Source organism: Eleutherodactylus coqui, chromosome 6, assembly GCF_035609145.1.
Source record: "Eleutherodactylus coqui strain aEleCoq1 chromosome 6, aEleCoq1.hap1, whole genome shotgun sequence".
Lineage (NCBI taxonomy): Eukaryota > Metazoa > Chordata > Amphibia > Anura > Eleutherodactylidae > Eleutherodactylus > Eleutherodactylus coqui.
The window spans coordinates 67,453,123-67,472,647 of NC_089842.1; the positions used below are offsets into that span (position 1 = coordinate 67,453,123).

The 19,525-nt window shown below is 40.2% G+C and overlaps 1 protein-coding gene across 2 annotated transcripts in view; it reads right to left on the reverse strand.

Annotated features, from left to right (window-relative positions):
* ZBTB16 (zinc finger and BTB domain containing 16) overlaps positions 1 to 18,625 on the reverse strand; it is a 109,200-nt gene extending 90,575 nt beyond the window's left edge. The window contains exons 1-2 of one of the 2 annotated variants that reach the window (XM_066606922.1): positions 18,491 to 18,625; positions 10,994 to 12,294 (exon numbers count right to left, since the gene is read on the reverse strand). In XM_066606922.1, the coding sequence (XP_066463019.1) occupies positions 10,994 to 12,222 (1,229 nt within the window). In that variant the 5' untranslated portion in view covers positions 12,223 to 12,294; positions 18,491 to 18,625. Of the gene's footprint in view, positions 1 to 10,993; positions 12,295 to 15,576; positions 15,666 to 18,490 lie in introns of those variants that run through there. The other variant, XM_066606924.1, reaches the window with a different exon arrangement.
* Between the last annotated feature and the right edge of the window lie 900 nt (positions 18,626 to 19,525).

The following is a 19,525-nucleotide window of genomic DNA, read 5'->3' on the forward strand; positions in this document are numbered from 1 at the left end:
TTTTGGAATAACCCCTTTAAAGAAATAAGCCATATGCACCTCCTCCTTTTAAAACCAACCATCCGATGGCTTGTATAAAAGTGACATAATCAGCTGGCGTCAGGCAAGCATGTCATACACTTTTGGCTAAGGAAAGTTTTCTAAAAGGCGAATCAAAATCTTTTGTAGGCTTATGTAAAATTTTGCAATTGATGTTTGCCTGAAATGGCTAAGAGAGTATGCCATCTTAATACTATTGGCATATCCGTAGGTACCCCAAGACTGACAAGTATGGTGTTGGAGATTGGACACCAATTTTTTATTTTTTTTATTTTTAAAAGAGCTTTAAAACTGCTTGATATATATGTTAATAAATTATAGAAGCTAGTTATGGTTTAATTAAACCACATAAGATCAAAAAGTAGTCTAAAGTCAGAATCCATGATTCATAAGGCACAATAGGCCATCTCAACTTAGGAAACTCCTGAAGATTAGAAGTCCATCAGGTTGTTGAAGTTTCAAGCTTCCTTAGTTACAGGAATCTATCAAATACCCTCCAGAAAAATAACTAAGCTACTTAGGTTTTCTACATCGTATACTAAATATAGTACAGAAAATATCTATGCCGAAATAGTGCATTCATAGAAGGTTCACAGGTTTATATCAGGATAGCATTTCATGTTAGCAGCCAACACTGTAGCCGCTATTGTGGGGTATTTTGTGCAACTAGCATAATACTGAGGAACGCCTACACCCCTGCATCCCTTTAAACCTCCTTTTGCCCATTTTTCGTATCTCTTATACATCTTGCCATCCCGGCACAGAACCTCTGTTCTGAAAGTTAGTCCATTATCTATCCCTAAGTGTCAGTAAACATGTCACATAATTAAGGCTTGTATATCACTCACAGGAAGTTTTTGCAATGGTTAAGATATACAGAGGGTGATGACAAAGTGGCCTGCTAATTAGCCGCATACACAGGGTTGTGATTTGTAGATTAACCCCTTTAACTCATGATGGTAACCTTGAAATATCAATAGCAGCCTGAAGCTAAAGCTGCACGAGAGACTTCAGTCCCAACAAGTATATGAATCTCATCGATACCCAATTTGTCCTTATTTTGATTGTTTGCATTGTCACCTCAATATTTCCTACCAGGACTATGGAGTCGGTAGACAAAAATCTATATATCTCACCGACATAAAAAAATATGGAATAACTAAATGCAGAATTTATTGCATATTTCCTGTCTTATAAATTTAGGAAAGTTTTGAAGTGTTCTATTCATCTAAAGCCATTTAATAAAAAAAAAAAAAAAAAAAAAAAAAAAAATTGGAGTCATAAAGGAATCGGAGACTGGGAAAAATTGGCTTACCAATTCCACAGCATGGTTTCCTACAGACTCAAAGTGTCAACAGTAAAAGTCATTACCAGGCTGATGAGCTTGTTGCATCTATGCAAGTACTCAACCTATTCCATAGAGCTCTGCGAGGCATCTAGTCATTATGAAGCATTGTCTTGGGTGCTAGAGTATAGGTTCTACATGGTACAAAGTTAGGTACCAATATGGGGCACATGCTGGACAACCACAAAGGACAAGGTCAACATCATAGCCTAGTTTGCCCTTCTAGAGAGTTCCATTCTGAGTAAAAAGGGAAGAGACACCACCATTAGGGCGTTGCAGAACTGCAATATGAATTAGGAGTTAAAGAGTAATTGTAGGTAAGCTTTTAGAATGTCAAATCATATTAATCACCCAAGCTTTCTATAACTTTGCATAGGTTTTTTGCAGTTTTCAAAAAGTAAAGAGACAAAATAAGTGATTATATGCGTATTACTTGATTAAACAGAGTTGAGGACATAAAAAATAAGTACGAAGAGCAGTGAAAAATATATAAATTCATACATTAACAATTAAAAAAAAAAATTTACACTCTTAATACCTGCATCTCAGCCTTTTTTTCTTTTGTTTCAAGTCAGAAAATCCCCCACCCTCACCCCTCAAGTACTTCTCGCTGAAGAATCAGGGCTTGAGCAGCGTATGTGCTACATGCGGCAGATCGACTGATAACCCTGCTGTCTGTTATACCAGCTTAATTAACAAAAACACACTAAAATATATGTGTGTGTGTGTGTGTGTGTGTGTGTGTGTGTGTGTGTGTGTGTGTGTGTGTAAGAGGGCTACATCAGACTACTAGATCATCAAAAATGCATCGTGTTAACTGAAGGAGGGCTCATTCACATCTGTGTCAGGGCTTTACCTATGCATTTCCATCTAAGCATTTCCATTTTTCTGCTCTAAAAAAAACAGAATTCACATGGAAAGCCCTAATGAAGAGGTGTGCGAGCCCTAAAAGTGGGGAGAGCATAGTTGAAAAAGTTGCGGGTGTACGAGAAACAAAAAAGGGTTTATAAATGAGAACGTTAGCAAGATAGAAGTGGTTTAATTTTTAATAATTCAGAGAACCCCCTGGATCCATCAAAAATGGACAAAATGTTTGGTTTTAGCACCGATTATAATATATATTATACACACTTCATATTTTAACCCACTAGTGAAGTCAAGGTGTAATAAATGAAAGAAGAACAGCACATTAGCAGGAAGAGGTTTATCAGCATCTTAATCCATATTACCAGAAGACCCCCACCTCCTCCTGACTGATCTGGAAGCAATTACAGACCATTAAAGTGAACAGCCTGCCACTAAATTTAACCCCAAACACCAACACTTGCCACTTTATCCAAATGAAAAGGGATTAATGTTAACCAAAATTGTAGCAACCCTCGACTAAAGAAATACTAGACTCACTTACAGGATAGAAAGTTTTTCCAGGTTTGCACCTATACGCCTGTAGCTGTAAAACGTCTCTCAAACAATCCATACATGAAATATTTTCATTGCCGTATAATAGACCATCCAATAAATCAAAAATGTGAAATCATTGCTAAAATACTAATAAGACTGTAGAGCAAGCAGTAGCAGATTTTTTTTTTTGTAGCCGCACAGTTTGATAGTAAAAACCTAAAAATTAAAAAGGCAACGTAAATAAAACATTTACCAATAAAATTACAAACCCAGTTTGTAAGACCAAGCTCCCTCTATACGATGCTGCACTTTATAAAAAGGTTTCGGAAGGAGGATCATGTTTGTCAACTTTTTTTTTTTTCCCCCTCTTAAACAAAACAAGTTTCCTTGTACGGTGACAGATCAATGAAGTCAAATACATGCAAGTGTGTGCACATATTCATATAAAATCCAGATGGGATGTAACCAGTTAAACAACCCCCCATATCCTTCTTCTAACAGCCCATAAATAAGTCACCTCAGCCTATTAGTGCTCCCTGCTTCACTTCAGCATTGGAGGCCCTGCTCCAAATCCCAGGAGCCTTTGACAGGGCACTGGCAAAGGTTACCCAGCTCAGGTCAGTTGGGAGGGGAACCTTCATTTCCTGAGCCAGGCCAAGGGCCGAGAAAGAATAAAACAGACTAATCACAGCCTTCCTCACAAAGAGAGTCCAGGCCAAAGGACTGGCTTGCATTACGGAGATTCTCATACCAGGTGCCACCAATAAACAGGACCATTCTGTTACTGGCATTAATCAGGACTTGCCGCTAAAATAGAAAGCTATATTAAAACCACTTAGTTCTTAATTTACCTCAACACTATTTCACTGAAGACTGAACCTTTCCCCAGGCTTACCATGCTGCTCAGTACCATTGGCAAGATGATCTTACCCCCCTGTCAAAAGAGGAGTATTGTGTGGCTTATACAGATGAAGAAGTCAAACATTAGAGTACATTACTTTGACCAAAAAAAAAAAAAAAAAAAAAAAAAAATTAAATTATTCAGGTTTTTTTTTTTTAATAAATCAAGAGTCCATATAGAAGCTGCACTCTTGGTTTGCAGTTTGTCCAATATCATTATATATTATTCAGAACTACCACATGCTGCGCAGTAAGCCAAATAATCCAGGCCAAAGAGATCATTATTGCAAATGAAGACCGTCAAGATCTCCTAAAGGCCATTTTGCCAAATCAAGTTCTGGAATACGCTAGTGGCACTGACTTGTTGGCTAAAAAGTCAAAAGGGGCTACACAGTCCACTTGCTAACTAAATCAAGGCACTGTAAGATAAAGGGGGGGGGGGAAACACACACACACACACACACACACACACACACACACACACAATTTAATGAGGCACCGGGCACTGCATGGGCCTGAGGCACAATGCAGATCTAGTAAGTATTACATTGCATTTAATGCACTATGATAACTTACATTAAGTACAATGCTGTAAATAGAGTTATCAGGATGTGTAAGTCATGTCAACGATTTCTACATCTGTACTACACAAAACCTATGAGCAAGTGTGAAAGAAAAAAAACACCACAATTATAAAGCAGCAGAGTGGTTCAGTGGTTAGCACTTTTGTCTATGGTCCTGGGTTAGAATTCAGCCAAGTGCAACATTTGTAAGGAGTTTGTATACTCCATAGGTTAAGCTGAAATTTAGCCTTGTAGCGCCAATGGGGACTAGGATCTGTGTGATGACAATCTCTACAGAGTTATGTAGCATGCTAGCCTTATAAGGAAACAATGTTTTTTTTAAGACAGGACAACCGCCAGCCGCTTGAGACTATCCTGCTTTTGCATAGCGACAGTTTAGTGAATGGAGGCGGAGCTTACCGGAGATCTCTTCTGGCCGCCCTCCTTCATTCTATAAAACAGGCAGTCATTTAAAGAAACGACAGCCTGTTCATACTGAGCAAGAAGTCACTCTCTAGTCGCAAGTCATTGAGCTGAAGTGGAACGACTAGTGACAACTGAGCGATTTCGCGCTCAGTACCCTGTCGGGTGCCATATTTACACTGGCCAACAGTCACCCATAAAAACTGCTCATTTGAGTGATAATTTGGGTAATTATCATCCCTTTGTAAAAGTACCTTCACTTTGGGAATGGCCATGATAGCGCTTAAGCAAGCGGATCTCAGGATGAGCATCATTTGCCTATACAGGCTCCGTTAGAGTCGTGTGTGTTATAACAAAGCACCATTCACCTTAACTAGAGCAACATTTGTGCACTGCAGCATTTCACAATAAAGTTTGACGTTACATCAGATATATCAAGTTGTCAAAAAAAGTGAACCACAAGAAAAAAAAGAGTAGATTACACCTTATATATTTTCCCCTCCCTATAATGATGATTCTGAGTTTTTAATCTTCACATCTTCAATCCGTTGCCACAATTGTTGCTGAAAACAGAACCAAGATGTGGGTGGAGGGAAGTGCATAGAAGGAAGATATGAGATGAGTGTGATGCTCGCAGGGCCATCGAGGACTGCTGTATGGTAACAAAGTTTCTTAATAGTAATACATGTAATTCTTTAGCCGTAGCACTGGCCCCTAGTCACCATTTTTCTTTAATTCACTATTCGTTTTCAAGCCAACTCAAGAATGTGGCTTCTTTTTTGATCCAAGAACTATCATATTAGAAAAGTCATTTAAAAAAAAGGTTGAGGTACATCCAGTACATGAAGGCTACACCAACTACATTGACCATGCACGGTAACTATTGAGGCAAACATGAAATCAAACTTGACAGCTCTGCTCATCTTAACTAGTCTTGACAGGAGTTTGCATGAGAAAAGTTAAAGGGGTTGTCCCGCGCCGAAACGAGTTTTTTTTTTTTTTTCAACCCCCCCCCCCCCCCCCCGTTCGGCGCGAGACAACCCCGATGCAGGGACCTAAAGAAAGCTTACCAGAGCGCTTACCTTAATCCCCGCGCTCCGGTGACTTCTATACTTGCCGGTGAAGATGGCCGCCGGGATCCTCTTCCTCCGTGGACCGCAGCTCTTCTGTGCGGTCCATTGCCGATTCCAGCCTCCTGATTGGCTGGAATCGGCACGTGACGGGGCGGAGCTACACGGAGCCCCATAGAGAACAGGAGAAGACCTGGACTGCGCAAGCGCGGCTAATTTGGCCATCGGAGGGCGAAAATTAGTCGGCTCCATGGGAACGAGGACGCCAGCAACGGAGCAGGTAAGTATAAAACTTTTTATAACTTCTGTATGGCTCATAATTAATGCACAATGTACATTACAAAGTGCATTATTATGGCCATACAGAAGTGTATAGACCCACTTGCTGCCGCGGGACAACCCCTTTAACTTTGCAGTTAAGACCACCATTTTGAAATCACTCGTCAGGGTGTCCCTTCCGGAAAGGAATAGCACAAACATTAGTTATACGAGTCCCATATGGTTTGTCTTTATTTCAGGCCCAGCTTGTAACAGCTACCGGTAGTTGGCAGAACTCTACTATTTGGCTTCCACACAATCATTGTAGACCTTTGTTGGTGGAAGACTTGTCAATTGAGGACTCAATAGCCGGAATAGAGGAGTTCTCAGATGGACCTCACAATTGTGACTTATGGTTTCATAGAACAATGCTTCTTAGAGAGATTGTGGTCTAATGAAGGAAACACTTAAGAACATGTATTGATTTTACACTTCACACACATGTAGACTGTTTACGATCATGTACAGTCAACTGTCCAAAGGAATCAAGGATCCTTCAGCCATAAACTTACAAAAAGACTACAAACCATACCTGGATTGCACAGAAATGTGAAGAGCTTCAGTACACAATGTAACCACAGCTATAACAAAAGCCTGACTCAGTCTTCAGGAATCTACTGTAGTCTACTGTAAGATGACAAGGTGAACACCACTTCATTCCACATCTGAGAACACAGAACTGTCAACCGTGACTAACATGTACAAATTACATGAAATCATGAGAACTTCTGCTACCATCGAAAGGGAAAAAAAAAGTTTCAGGCAACGTTTAACATTTTTCTGCTAATACAGACAAAAGTCTTCTCCTCCCACCCATGTACATGCACTTTCAAGTAACCACTTTTTCTACTTTCATCAGTGGGTTTGTAAAGCAGTATTTCAAATGCGGGGGCTGGGGAGAAAAAAGAAAAAAAAAAAAAAAAAACACCACACACACACACACACACACACTATTTGCTTAGAGATTTTTTAAGAGGATGATATAGGGTTCCTTGCTTATGCATTTCAAAGGACCCATATAGCTATAGCTCTGTACTGGAGCGTTTTCTTATGTACAATAAACGAGACCATTTGGTCTCTTCACGTTGCTAGGTCGAAGCTTGTGAACACAATTTTTGACATTCTCCACCAATGCCAAGCTACAGCAATAGACAGCTGTGTCAGTGTGGGCAAACGCTAACAATTTCCATAGCAGTGGTCCCTATAGATAACTGGCAGCAGCTTCCACAAGCATGTCAGACCATTGTATTAACAGTGTCCATCCAGTACGGATAGCAGTGTGTAGATGGTATACGCTAGAGTTAGATTGCTCTCAGTAGTGGTATGCCCAAAAGGGCAGGATTGGGTGTGTGTGTGTGTGTGTGTGTGGGCACGACAACACCACAACTTAAAGGATGCATATGCCTAAAGTTATAAAAAGGGGTATTGGAACATAATTTATATTTTTGAAAACATGGTCAGAATCTGCCTGTTGCAGATAGACTACTAATATACAGATCACCAAAGTGAGACGACTTCTAAGACCCAAAGAATCTAGATTGAGGATCCTTTAAGAAGTTACAGAACTATTCCTATACAAGGTTTGGGCAATGGCATAATCAATCATAGGCTATGGTATCAGTGATGCAGTTGCATTTTCCTTCTTGTAGTGTAGGTGCCAGATACTAAGAGGGAATTTCCAGGACTAGGTCATCACAAGTATCCGTCATCAATATCAGATTGGTGTGGGTTCACCTGGTGTTTGAAGAGTCTGAGGCGCTCAGGTGAGCACTGCGGTCTTGTCACTGCATACCAGGCACAGCGCCACATATTTTCTTGTTGCTGTGCCTCGTATAGCAGCTCAATCCCATTCACTTGAATGGGACCGAGCTGCACATTTGCCACTTCATGTCACTGGCTAAAGAAGCCACCAAGGCACTCAGCCTCTTCAAACACCTGATCAGAAGGGGTCTAGGGTAGCAGATCTGATAAAGAGGACCTCATGTTAGGTCCTCATAAGTTTAGTCCCAGAAAACCCTTTAAACTATTCAGCTTCCACACTAGTTATCACCCAGCTTTCTTAGGGCACTTCTTCCTGGATAGAATACCAAGTACGCATTACTTATGTGAAATTTCTGGAGTTCCACTCCTAATACAGGAGGAGAAGATTCATTAAGGAATAAATAGGCTTACTTCCTGCAGAACTAAATTTAGCAGCCAAGTATAAAATTGGATTTTTTTTTTTTTTAGATTATATGGTTTTGCCCACACTTGGTGTCCCGTATTAATAAGAATCCACACCTAATTAAAATCATATGACCACAAACTTCATTCAGTACAGACTTGCCCTTTATACACAAGACCTTTATTTATATGTACCAGCACAGCCAACAAACACTACAGTACATCTCATTGCCTCGTCATCCCTTCTTGGACTCCTACATTAAAGCAGGTCTCCTTTATAAAATAGCAAGCCTATGTACGTCAGGAGTAAACAGGCAAGTGATGATTACAGTCAATTCATACTGCATGTATCAGCAGTCAGAATTTAATTTAGTGTACAAACACACCCACAAATGTTCAACCTCTGTACTGTACCTTTTAATCGCAGGGTACAGAAAAGAACAAAATGTTACATACAAGAACACCACACCTCACACGTGCTGCAAGCCTGCTCGTCCATCCCACACCTATCATCTCATTATGCAGAGCTCTGCGATGATTAACTCTCAAGAACGACCAATAGGCTACTGTGTTTAACTAGTACATTGTGTCCTTTTTACAGTTCCCTGTTCCCTATGATTAAGATCTGGAAGTTTGTGCAAATTATCTCTGATGTGACAGCTTGTACTGTACAGATGAGGTGGCAGACTAGATTTGGAAACAGATACGGAGTCTGTGAGAAAAATAAAGAAGGCACCTAGACCTTAGAGGTTATATAATTGGGCACAGATTTGGGCCTATACGGGAACATTTATACAACAGCACACACATAGGAAAACAGGTCATTGTAAATGGTCTCAAAATGAGATATTATGGAGAATTGCAGGACAAGTTTTGAAAGGATGATGCAGGTTGCTAAAAAGTCTGTCCTTTCTTTCTAGGAGAAGAATACAATTTTAGTTTTTGGAGACTTTTGTTCGTGTACTTATGATAAAGGAAACTAACCAGGATAGGCTTTCCTTGAAGCACTACACCACAGCCGAACTAGAACAAGTAGGAGTAATCGTGGGTAATTAAAGAGGTTCAAGCATACCAAGTGGGTGAAGCTCTATATGGCAGAGTTCTAATGCTGCCCCTTATCCTATAGGACAGTATATTAAAAAAGGGGTACTGCCATCTCAGCAAGTTATCCCCCATTCCACAGGATAACTTGGTGATCACTGCTGGTACTACCGCTGAAATCCCCATTAATCCAGAGAAATGGAACCAAAATTTTGACAGGGATGGCTGCGCATGTGCACTAGTGTCATTCACTTCAGTGGGAACTGCTAGAAATAGCTGAGTTCAAGTACTTAGCAATCTCCAGGGGTCCCATTCACTTCAATAAGACTGCCAAGAGCTTCAACTTAGCCATCTCCAGCAGTCCCACTGAAGTGAATTCTGGGATCTGTCTAACTGATTGCTCTGAATCAGTGGGGTTCCCAGAGGCCAGATGCTCACCAATTGGCAAGTTATCCCCCATTCAGGGGATAGAGAATAATTTGCTGAGATGCAGATACCCCTTAAAACATTTAGGTCAAGGTTTTACACACATTTATCTCTTGATTACTTTGTACGTGATTTTTGGAGAGAAGCAGAGAAAAATTTCCAATATAATTCGATTTGGCTTCAAAGGAGTCGACTTTATGGTAAATGTCACTTAAGGTCTCCCTGAAAATTTTTGAAACCATATTACCATATCTATCCATCTTAACGTGCCTAATCCTTTGGGAAACGAGAATCGCTATGCACCTGTGGTAGGAGCAAAGACCTTCATTTTGCATGTATGCCCAGCATAACTGAGGTCCTCACAAGCTCTCGGGTATGGGATCTATTGTGCTCTAGCACACAGAGTTGCCAACCTGATTTTTCTTCTTTTCTCTAGACAAGAGGTAGGGAGGGCGTGAGACCAAATATCACTGGGCCTTCTCTCTGTAGGGGCCCCATACCAGACCCTGTCTCTTCTTTGAATACCCCAAGTGTGTAGCCATGAGAATGCAAACCCCATTATCTGCAGCAGTGTCTATACAAGGGTCTCTCCTCTCACTCTGCAGCCTCCTTCTCCTCCCCTACTCCATAGGCCTATGGGCAGCATGAGACAACCCCCCCCCCCCCCCCATACACGCTTTTTGTAAGCCATGTCAATATCTGTTACTAGGCTTCACACTAGGACAGGCAGAGGATAGCAAATGAGTAGAAAAGGAGACCCCTAGAGGACAGCACTTTATGGGGATTTTTTTGGTAAAACAACATTTTAGGTAATTGAAGGGATTTGCAATTTACCTGGTTGTCATGTAAGCACACGTTTGTTCAAAATGCAGTGGCTTAACACATTTTGAGATCTCTATAAAGGGGTGATGGGGTGAATGAGGGAAAGAAATTGTGCCTACAAATTTGCTATGGTTATAACTTAAGTGGACTACTGATGATGTCTGACACCATCACAAGTTCTCATCTTCGATTCAAGCTACAGTACATAGACATTTGTAGAACATAACTTGGATTCTTCAGTGATTTAAACAAAGCACAGGCTGATGAATGCTAATGTCTAGAGAACAATAAGATAATCCTTAGCATCTTATTTGATTGTGCAGAAGGAAGCTGTTCTTGTTTCTGTCTGCTCAGTCTCATTGCGATTATCCGGCATCTTTTAACTTTATTAATTAGTCAAGCACACCAAGCATATAAGAGACACTAAACTCTACAAAGATGGAATACAATGTTCATTTTACAGACCAATTATATAACCTTACCTGTGATGTTCAATAGAGTCATTGTCTGGAAGATTTGCCCCACACACACTGCATCGTTCACTGAGGTTTCTACCTTCATTCTTCATCCCGGCTGCAATTTCACCTAGCTTGTTAAACAACTCTCTCTGAATGAAACCTTGGGGAAGGAGTCCACCATAAGCACTAAAGTCCATTGATACAGCCAGTGCTGGTTGCATGTGAAGAGCAGAAGCCATGGATGTTGGCACACTAATCATCGTTTCACCTTTATGGTTTGGTAGGACGGAGTAGACACTAAGATGCTTCTCTGCCTGGGAAATTGCATGATCTTGTGCAAGGCTAAAAGCTTGACTCAACTCCGAAGACTGATCAGGAGCAGTCTCATCACGGTTAAAGTTAAGATCTCGAGCACTTGTGATAACACTACTGCGGGTTGGCGTTCCTGGACTCTCCTTGGACTTTTCATCCGATTTCTCGCCACCAGATCCACTGGATTCTGCAGTTGGGCTACCATGATTGGTGCTTTCGTCAACCTGCATAACTTCTGTTTTCACCTCTGAAAGATTTTGAAGTCTGCTTGTGGAGTGCAAGTCTAGTGCATTTTGTTGCAGTGCTCCTTGGAGCAATGACTGGCCAATAGTCATTAAGCTATCCACAGCAGTCTTGGTAGGGCTCATTCCAGAAAGTCCATATGACGTCGATACTGATGGACTTTGATCCACCAAGCTCTGATTGCCCATGCTGGCATAACCGCTTTCTTCACTGGAATGCTTTGTGTTCAACATGTTTTTAATAAATCTTGATTTTCTTTCTTCGTCATCTTCCATGACCCTGTCACTTGTACAAAGATCTCCATCATTCTCTTCTGATGCTTGAATGGTTTCTAGAATCTTCAAGCATTGCTCTTCTAGATACTCAATTTCTAGAATTTCTGCTGCATACAGTAGGTCATCTAGATCTTCCACCTTGGCCTGCAGAGTGGCAGTGTAAGCATACTCCAAAATCTGTTGAAAAGTCTTTGGCGACAAAAAGTCCAATGTGTAATGCTGGCTGCTACGGTGGAAGAGTATTTCAAACATCTTACTGGTACAAGCCAATACTGTCCTATGGGCATGAAACTCTTGAGTATCCACCATGATCACCACATCACAGAGTGTCCCTGCCAACCGCATCTGGTTGGCTTTTAGGAGAAGCCCCGCGGGGTGATTGGGGTTTTGCAACTGTATCATACCCATATTAGTCAAATCCATAATTCTCCTGGGGTCTAGTCATTAGTCTCTCTTTTGCTTGATATGGTTTGCCAAACACTGAAACCAATGGACCTATGGATAGAATAAAAACAAGAAGTTTAGTCACCATGATGTGCACGAAAGTCATACAATGACAAGTTCATATGTCTTAATTGTCTCCTCTACTCTGAATGGTAACCATACAATAACTTTATCCTATACTGCTACCACATTCAGCCTTATGATCTGCCATTAATGTACGGTCTGGTTTTCCTAAAACCTATAGAAAGTCATTTGCACAGCATGCAGCTTTGGTCCATAGTTTATCAGATATGCTATTTTATTTGTCCATGTTCTAGTTGTTTCCCTTGGGTACAACATAAAGCCACAAGTAGGAGGCAATAGAACGTACTGGAATGGATGCTGAACTTGTTAAGGCCAGTCTTAAATGCTAACTCTAATACACAAGTTAAGACAGTATGGGTTACTAAGTGTTATTTAAGATCTGCCCTAGTTGTCAAAAATACTAAAACAAGGTGTATTAGTTTACTTATCTACTACTGCAAACTGCAGTAGAGCTTGAGAGATTTCAAGTGTCAAACTAGCTCTAAAGAGATTATTTTTTTCCCCCTCTGGGTAGACATTTGTTCATATAGGACCAAAAGTTTGCTTAGTGAACAGTGACCTTATAGTCTGTGTCACATGATGGAACTTGAAGATAATACAAGAGACATAAAATCTGTTGAAGGACAGGGGTCAGGAGTTCTAGTAAATGCAAAAGATTCAGAGGAAGAAAAGGTTAGTAAGTGGTGATCCACAGGGATTTCTGCTCGGAGCAGCGATGTGTAATGTCTTCATTAGTGACATAAATAGGGATTGAGAAGAAATGCCCCCCAGCCAATTACAGTTACTGATATTTTACACCCTGTAACCAAAGAACATTGGTAAATATACATATTGAGTGACAAATCTAAAAAATATACACAAAGTGAAATGCTGTATTATAGACTTGGAAAACACACTGAAGAAGCCTGGACTAAACAGCATTAGATACAACTGCAGAGAGACTGATGCATCCCAAGCCATCCCAACACCACACTTTGCAGGCGGATCAGGGGCATATGATCTACAGATAATAAAGCATATCTGTAGAAGACTCCATTCACATCTGTGAGGCTCTGTAGCAGATTTAATCATATTGACCTCTACAGAACCCAACGGATCCCATTTTAAGTCAGTGCCAAGTCCCCACGAGTGAGTCAGTGCCTAAGAGTGTTGAAGCTTCTTTTATAAATGGAAGCCACAACGCAAATGTAAGCCTAACAATCATGTTGGTTAGGCTACGAACAGAAACTCCATGATTAAATTGATAAAGTGCCATTACTAATGGTACTACAGATGCAACAAAGCTTGCCATTTGTTGTAGTGGTTTTACATCTGCATGGAGTTTGTATGTTCTCTCCACATTTGTGTGGGTTTCCTCCGGATACTCCGAGTTTAAGAAAAAAAAACAAAAAAAATTATTGTGTCCCCCAATGGGGACAGAATCCATAATATGAGGTGATGCATAAAGTATATGCTCTATATAAATAAAGGTGGCTTATTTTTACACAAGACCACAGCTCAATAGCAGAAATGATTCTAACAATACATAATACCACTCAAGTAAATTCAACTCTGCTACATCAACTCCTCGCCACTAGTCACTGTCCATTTGCCTTTTCACTCAAGTTCTTCCATCACTCACTAGCATATGTTTAGTCTCAAATCAGAAAAAAGTCAATGAGCACCACTTTCAAGCCCAAGATATTATGGCCATCTATAATAAACGTACTACAAGTCTCCGAAGAAAAAAAACAGTAACTTTAAGCAAAGCCAATACACTGAAATGTTTCGTTTCTGAACAAAATCCTGCAATACAAAGCTTACAACAGAAACACTTCTTTGGATTGGATTGCATGCAGGAGAGATAAAAAATACATAGTTTGGCAAGTTTATTGCGCTAAATAACTTAAGTGTCAGAAACTTCAGCCATAAGTGATAGGCTGCTTTCAGCCAGAGACAATTGAGTCGTGTGCCATAAATACACAAATCTCTATGAACAGACAATAAGTGTAGTACTTAAGGCATCAGATCTACTGCGTCTTGTCTTATAATGGCAAAACAAGTGACTTATTTCAGTTCTGTTCTTGCATACCTCTGGCCAACATATTCAGATAAACGCTCAAAAAAAAAAATTGAGGCATGGTTTTAAAGATTTTGAAAAATGTATAAATGCAACTAAACACTAGAAATGATGGAGTGGGAATTCAGTTTCTTGTATCCAACTCTCTCAAGCAAAAACCAGCAACAGCCATAAACACAGGTTTTGCTTTACTCAGTAACAAAAGAACATGCAGTCTGGAGGGATGCTTTATTGAACTTGTCAAACTCAGAAGAATGGTGACAATTGAAGTTTGTGTAATAAAAGTACAAAAGTGTAAAGCTTTAGACATTAAACCTATGCTGCAGCGCATCTCAGGAAAGGGGGTTAGTCATATCCTATGTGCATTATGTAATCATCGAGTCAACTGTGGGACAAAAATTGATGGAACACTCTATCTAGTAATGGGTTTTGGAAGCTCAACAGTTAAGCATAATCCACACAGCCCAAGATCAATTTTTTACTTGTTTTTCTTTATATATACAATATTGTGCATAGATTTTTGGCAGCTGTGGAAAAACCGCTGCAAAGTACGAATTTTAGTTTAGTTTTTTCAAAAAACAGAAGGCATCTAGTTTTAAGTTTATTCTGCAGCTGTACAGTGACCCCAAACATACAGCCAATGTCATTAACAACTATCTCCAGCATAAAGAAGAGCAAGACCTGAAAGTGATGGTATGGCCCCATAGAGCCCTGATCTCAACATCATTGAGTGTCTGGGATTACATGAAGACACAGAAGGATTTGAGCAAGGTTACAGCCACAGTAGATCTGTGCTTAGTTCTCCAAGATGTTCAGAACAACCTCCACTGAGTGCCTTCAAAAACTGCATGCAAGTGTACCTAGAAGAAGTGACGCGGTTTTGAAGACAAAGGATGGTCACACCAAATATTGATTTGATTAAGATTTCGCTTTGTATATAATATATTAGTTGAGACATATTAAGCTCTTGATAGTAGACAAATATCACATACTACCCACAATTACAGAACTGCAGACTTCCAACCAATGACAATTCTAACAATATTCCTCACTAGGTTAGAGCAACCATGACCTTTACAATGAAGAAATGAATATTCATTCACATTACTAACCAATATATATCATCAGTAATCAAAAGCAGAGCAGTCACTTCACAAGTCTTCTATACACCTATAGTAAGATGGACTCACTTTTAGTCATCTGCCAATAGAGCGGTAAATGCAAAGCATTCAGACACTGCAATTATTGCTAGCGCTCTTGTATCTGCAACAGATTGAAATGGTTCTGTGCCTTTAATTGGTAACATCTTCTCTTAATATACTCTAAAATGTAGTACAGCGCCTCCTCATGGTCACACAAGTGCCAATATACAATAGTCAAATGCCACATCCTTTAAATAACTTTATACAGAAGTGCCTGTAATCATATTTAGTCACCAACGCAAAATGTTTCATTCATGAGACTCTATACACCTTGCATTCATACTCTACACTACTCATTCCAGTTTTACATAGGACTGCATTTGATTGCCATCTCAACACATTACTCAGGCAGTGTAGCCCCACAGTTCTTTTACATCTCTATGTATCTACAGACTCTCCGTCTTAAGACCCGAAAACTTTACAATTAACATCTGCAATTAATTGCTTTGCTAACTCAAACTGAAACATTTCAGCATCAGATCCTACCGCATATAGTCACCTGTTCTACTAAATGATGCCTGGATAGGAAATGCCATTACTGTGTGGACCCCAGTGACTTGACAGAACCTCATACAAGCAATCATATTCTACCTCCATCGCCTGGTTTACATTCACAACATGAAGCCAGAATGTATTGTGTCTCAAGTTAGTCAACATTCCTACAGGTCCAAGTCAAACACTATCACATATGTCTGAAATATAAAACACACAATGAAAGACACTTTATAAGCACCCATTAAATGATGTAGACGGACTGCAAAGATGTATCCATAAGGGAAAGAAAAACACAAATAAGTCAAGATAAAAGGGATAAGAAAACAGATCCCCCCACAATAGCGGCGGGTCCTATTGTGTGGCCAAAGGCAAGAATGTTTTTGTCTGTACCAAAGTACAAGGCAGTTATACAGTGTGAGGGTCAGAAGGATGGAAACTAGAACTGGACAAAGCAAGCTCCAAATGAAAAAGACCTTCTATGATGTCATTTAGAAGCAAATATTACCTCTGGCACTTTAACATACCTTGACACCACTTTAAAAGTAAACACCTGCATTGCTTATCAATCAGTGGAGAAGATAATACAGGGTAATTGATTACTGATTATAGGAAGAAGCTGTCTACAATCCCAGCTTTAAAAAGGGAGGAAAAAAAACAAAACAAAAGTGTTACGTCTAATTTATGAGGTGTTAAAATATGGGCTACAGTTCAGTCCCATCCATAAAAGAAATCTATTTCTGTTCTTGTTTATGGATGTGTAAGCATTTTGGAGGAACAAACTGTTAAGTCCCTGTTAAAAAGATACAGGCACAGCAAGAAAGCACAAGACAATGATAATGGCAATTATACCAGTGATTACAAGGAAGCCGAATATCATATGGTCAATCCAATAACCCCCTCACAGCTGTCCCCCCTAGTAGTGGACAAGGAAGGATAGGGGGTAGTCTTGCTCTAACAGACTATATTCCTGGACTGAGAGCTTTTTCTGAAGCTGGGGGTTGCATCCATTGACAGAGCTCCTTTTGATGACTTGGAGGGGTTAATTAGTCAACTATTAAAGCCCTTTATCAGCCCTGGATTGCCCAGACAGCGCTCCCTTTAAACCTTAGTAAAACTAGTTTAGGGGAAAATTTATACAGGTTGAATCCACAAAAATCAATTTTAGCATTATTGACATGAAGGGGAGGAGGATTAACCCTTGCAAGCCACACTGGCATAAAAAGAGAGGATAGGTGGTAACCTACTAAGGATGCTTCAGGAAAATGTTACTGTACATAGCTTAGAATCCTATGAGCAAGAATAGGTAAATCATGTGCGGAGACAGAGGCTGCTTTAAATTCACACACACAACAGAGGTTTATAATGTGTTGTTGGATCTGTCTGGCTAGCACATGAAATGAATATCTGAATATTAAGTGCAGTAAAGAAAGCATTCAGTGCTGAATCTCTGCTGCTGATGGTCAGCCTGGACTGATACATATAGGAACATACAAAATAACCAAAAAAGGAGGAGAGAAAGATAAATAAATATGCATACAAGACACACAAAAAAGAAGAAGACAGCAAAGAAAAATGTATACAGCCCCAAAATAACAAGGAAAGAACATAGTAACAGAGTCCCAAATGGTCTAATGAATGAAGAATCCAACAGATAAGAGACATAAAAAAGGAGAAGAGAATAGTAACATAACACAGACAATGAGTAGAGAGGAGTGGAGGGAAGGTTGTGAATCTACAAAGTGGAGACGGATGAAATGACCATTACAGAATGAATCAATACGCAAGAACAGACTCAAAAATTCAAGAGATGAATACAAAAAAGGTAGACAGGCAAGGAAGGGACTATTCCATATGAAGCCCAATATTTCCCCCTGGTCAGCAACAGCTTTCTTCCCTACTGTCTTGCATTGAGCAGACATAAACAAGTCATAATTATGCATGCCACATTTCACTGTCCCCTATCTCACACCACTAGGCAAGCAGAGAGGACTGGGCTGCTAAAGGATTCGGAAGAGCAGCAGCCACCTACTGTCTGAGAGAACACAGCCCATTTAAATACACTGTACACCCCTATCAAAAAGCATCACTACCTCCAGATCTACATACAGTATACCTGTATAACAGTCCTTTAAATCCCTACCTCCCTATAAGGAGCCAGGCGTGCCTATAGCAATATCACCCCTTCTAGAAAAGGCTAAAAATTAACTTTTTTTTCCCCAGAACAGAAGCATTAGTACAGAGAAGGATACAATGTATCAAAATAACAACAACTTGGGACAAACATAAACAAACAAGCAACTTTGTGGGAAGGAAACAATGTAACAATTTCTTCCAGTCCAGAACTTCAGCTCCGGGTGATGAGGGATGGTGCAGGTGAAGTTGGAGCAGGTTAGTAGAGTGCACTCACCTGTGCCGGGGCTCTCTCTGCAGGCATGTATAGATGTATGGATGGAGGCTCTATGGGCAGCTGGCAGTGAGTGGAGATGCGCTGTACAGCAGCAGCCGGCAGTTCGCAGTGCCCGCTCTCATGCTCACTAGCTCCTCTCTCCTTTAAGGTTAGCAAATCAACAGAGCGGTGACGTCACGCCGGGCGCCCGCAGCACATGCCTCCCCCCTCCCTCCTCACAGAATGGATCAGCCCCGCCGCCATATTTACTGCTGGCAAGAAGGAGCGAGATGCTGTCAGTGTGGATGGAAGGAGTGCAGCGCTGGTTAGTACTTCTGTGGCTAGTAGGGACTTCTGTGGGACTACAAGTCCCTGCGTGCCCTTCAGAGAGGGAAAGAAATGAAAATACTGGGTCTGGTGAGCATCCTGTGGGGGTATGTAGAGATTGCTGGGATGTGTAGTTCAGCGCTGACAGTGATGAATGTCTGAGTGCTAATGAATGACTGATTTAGACAGTTGTTTTTCTGCCTTTTTATTTTCTTAGGTTAAATTCACACGTGCGTTTTGTGGTTCGGACCGTAGAAATCAATGCAGTTTTGCAAACTTGTGATTGATATTTTTTCTGCACATTTATTTTTTCTTTGCATGATTTTCATGTGTATAAAAAAAAATTGTTTAGGGTTTCCATGGTGATGTGCATTAACTCCAACCCTGCATTGGATCCAATTTTTTTTTTAATCACAGCCCAGACTTGCATGGGTGATTTTTTTTTATCGGAAAACTGCACTTATACAGGACTTGCGCCTTTTTTATTATTTATTTATTTTTTTTACTTGGACTGTTTGTCTGTTTTAAAAAAAAGTGAGCCCACACAGAAACATGTTCTGCTTCAGATTGATTGATATCAGATTTTATTTATTTATTTTTTTTTAAATTGGACATAATATTTGTCCGTGTGATTATACCTTTAGGCTACGTTCACACGAGCGCAAAAGTCGCATGAGTTTTGCGCATTGCGAGACGCACAAAACTCTCACGAATATGAACTCCATTCTT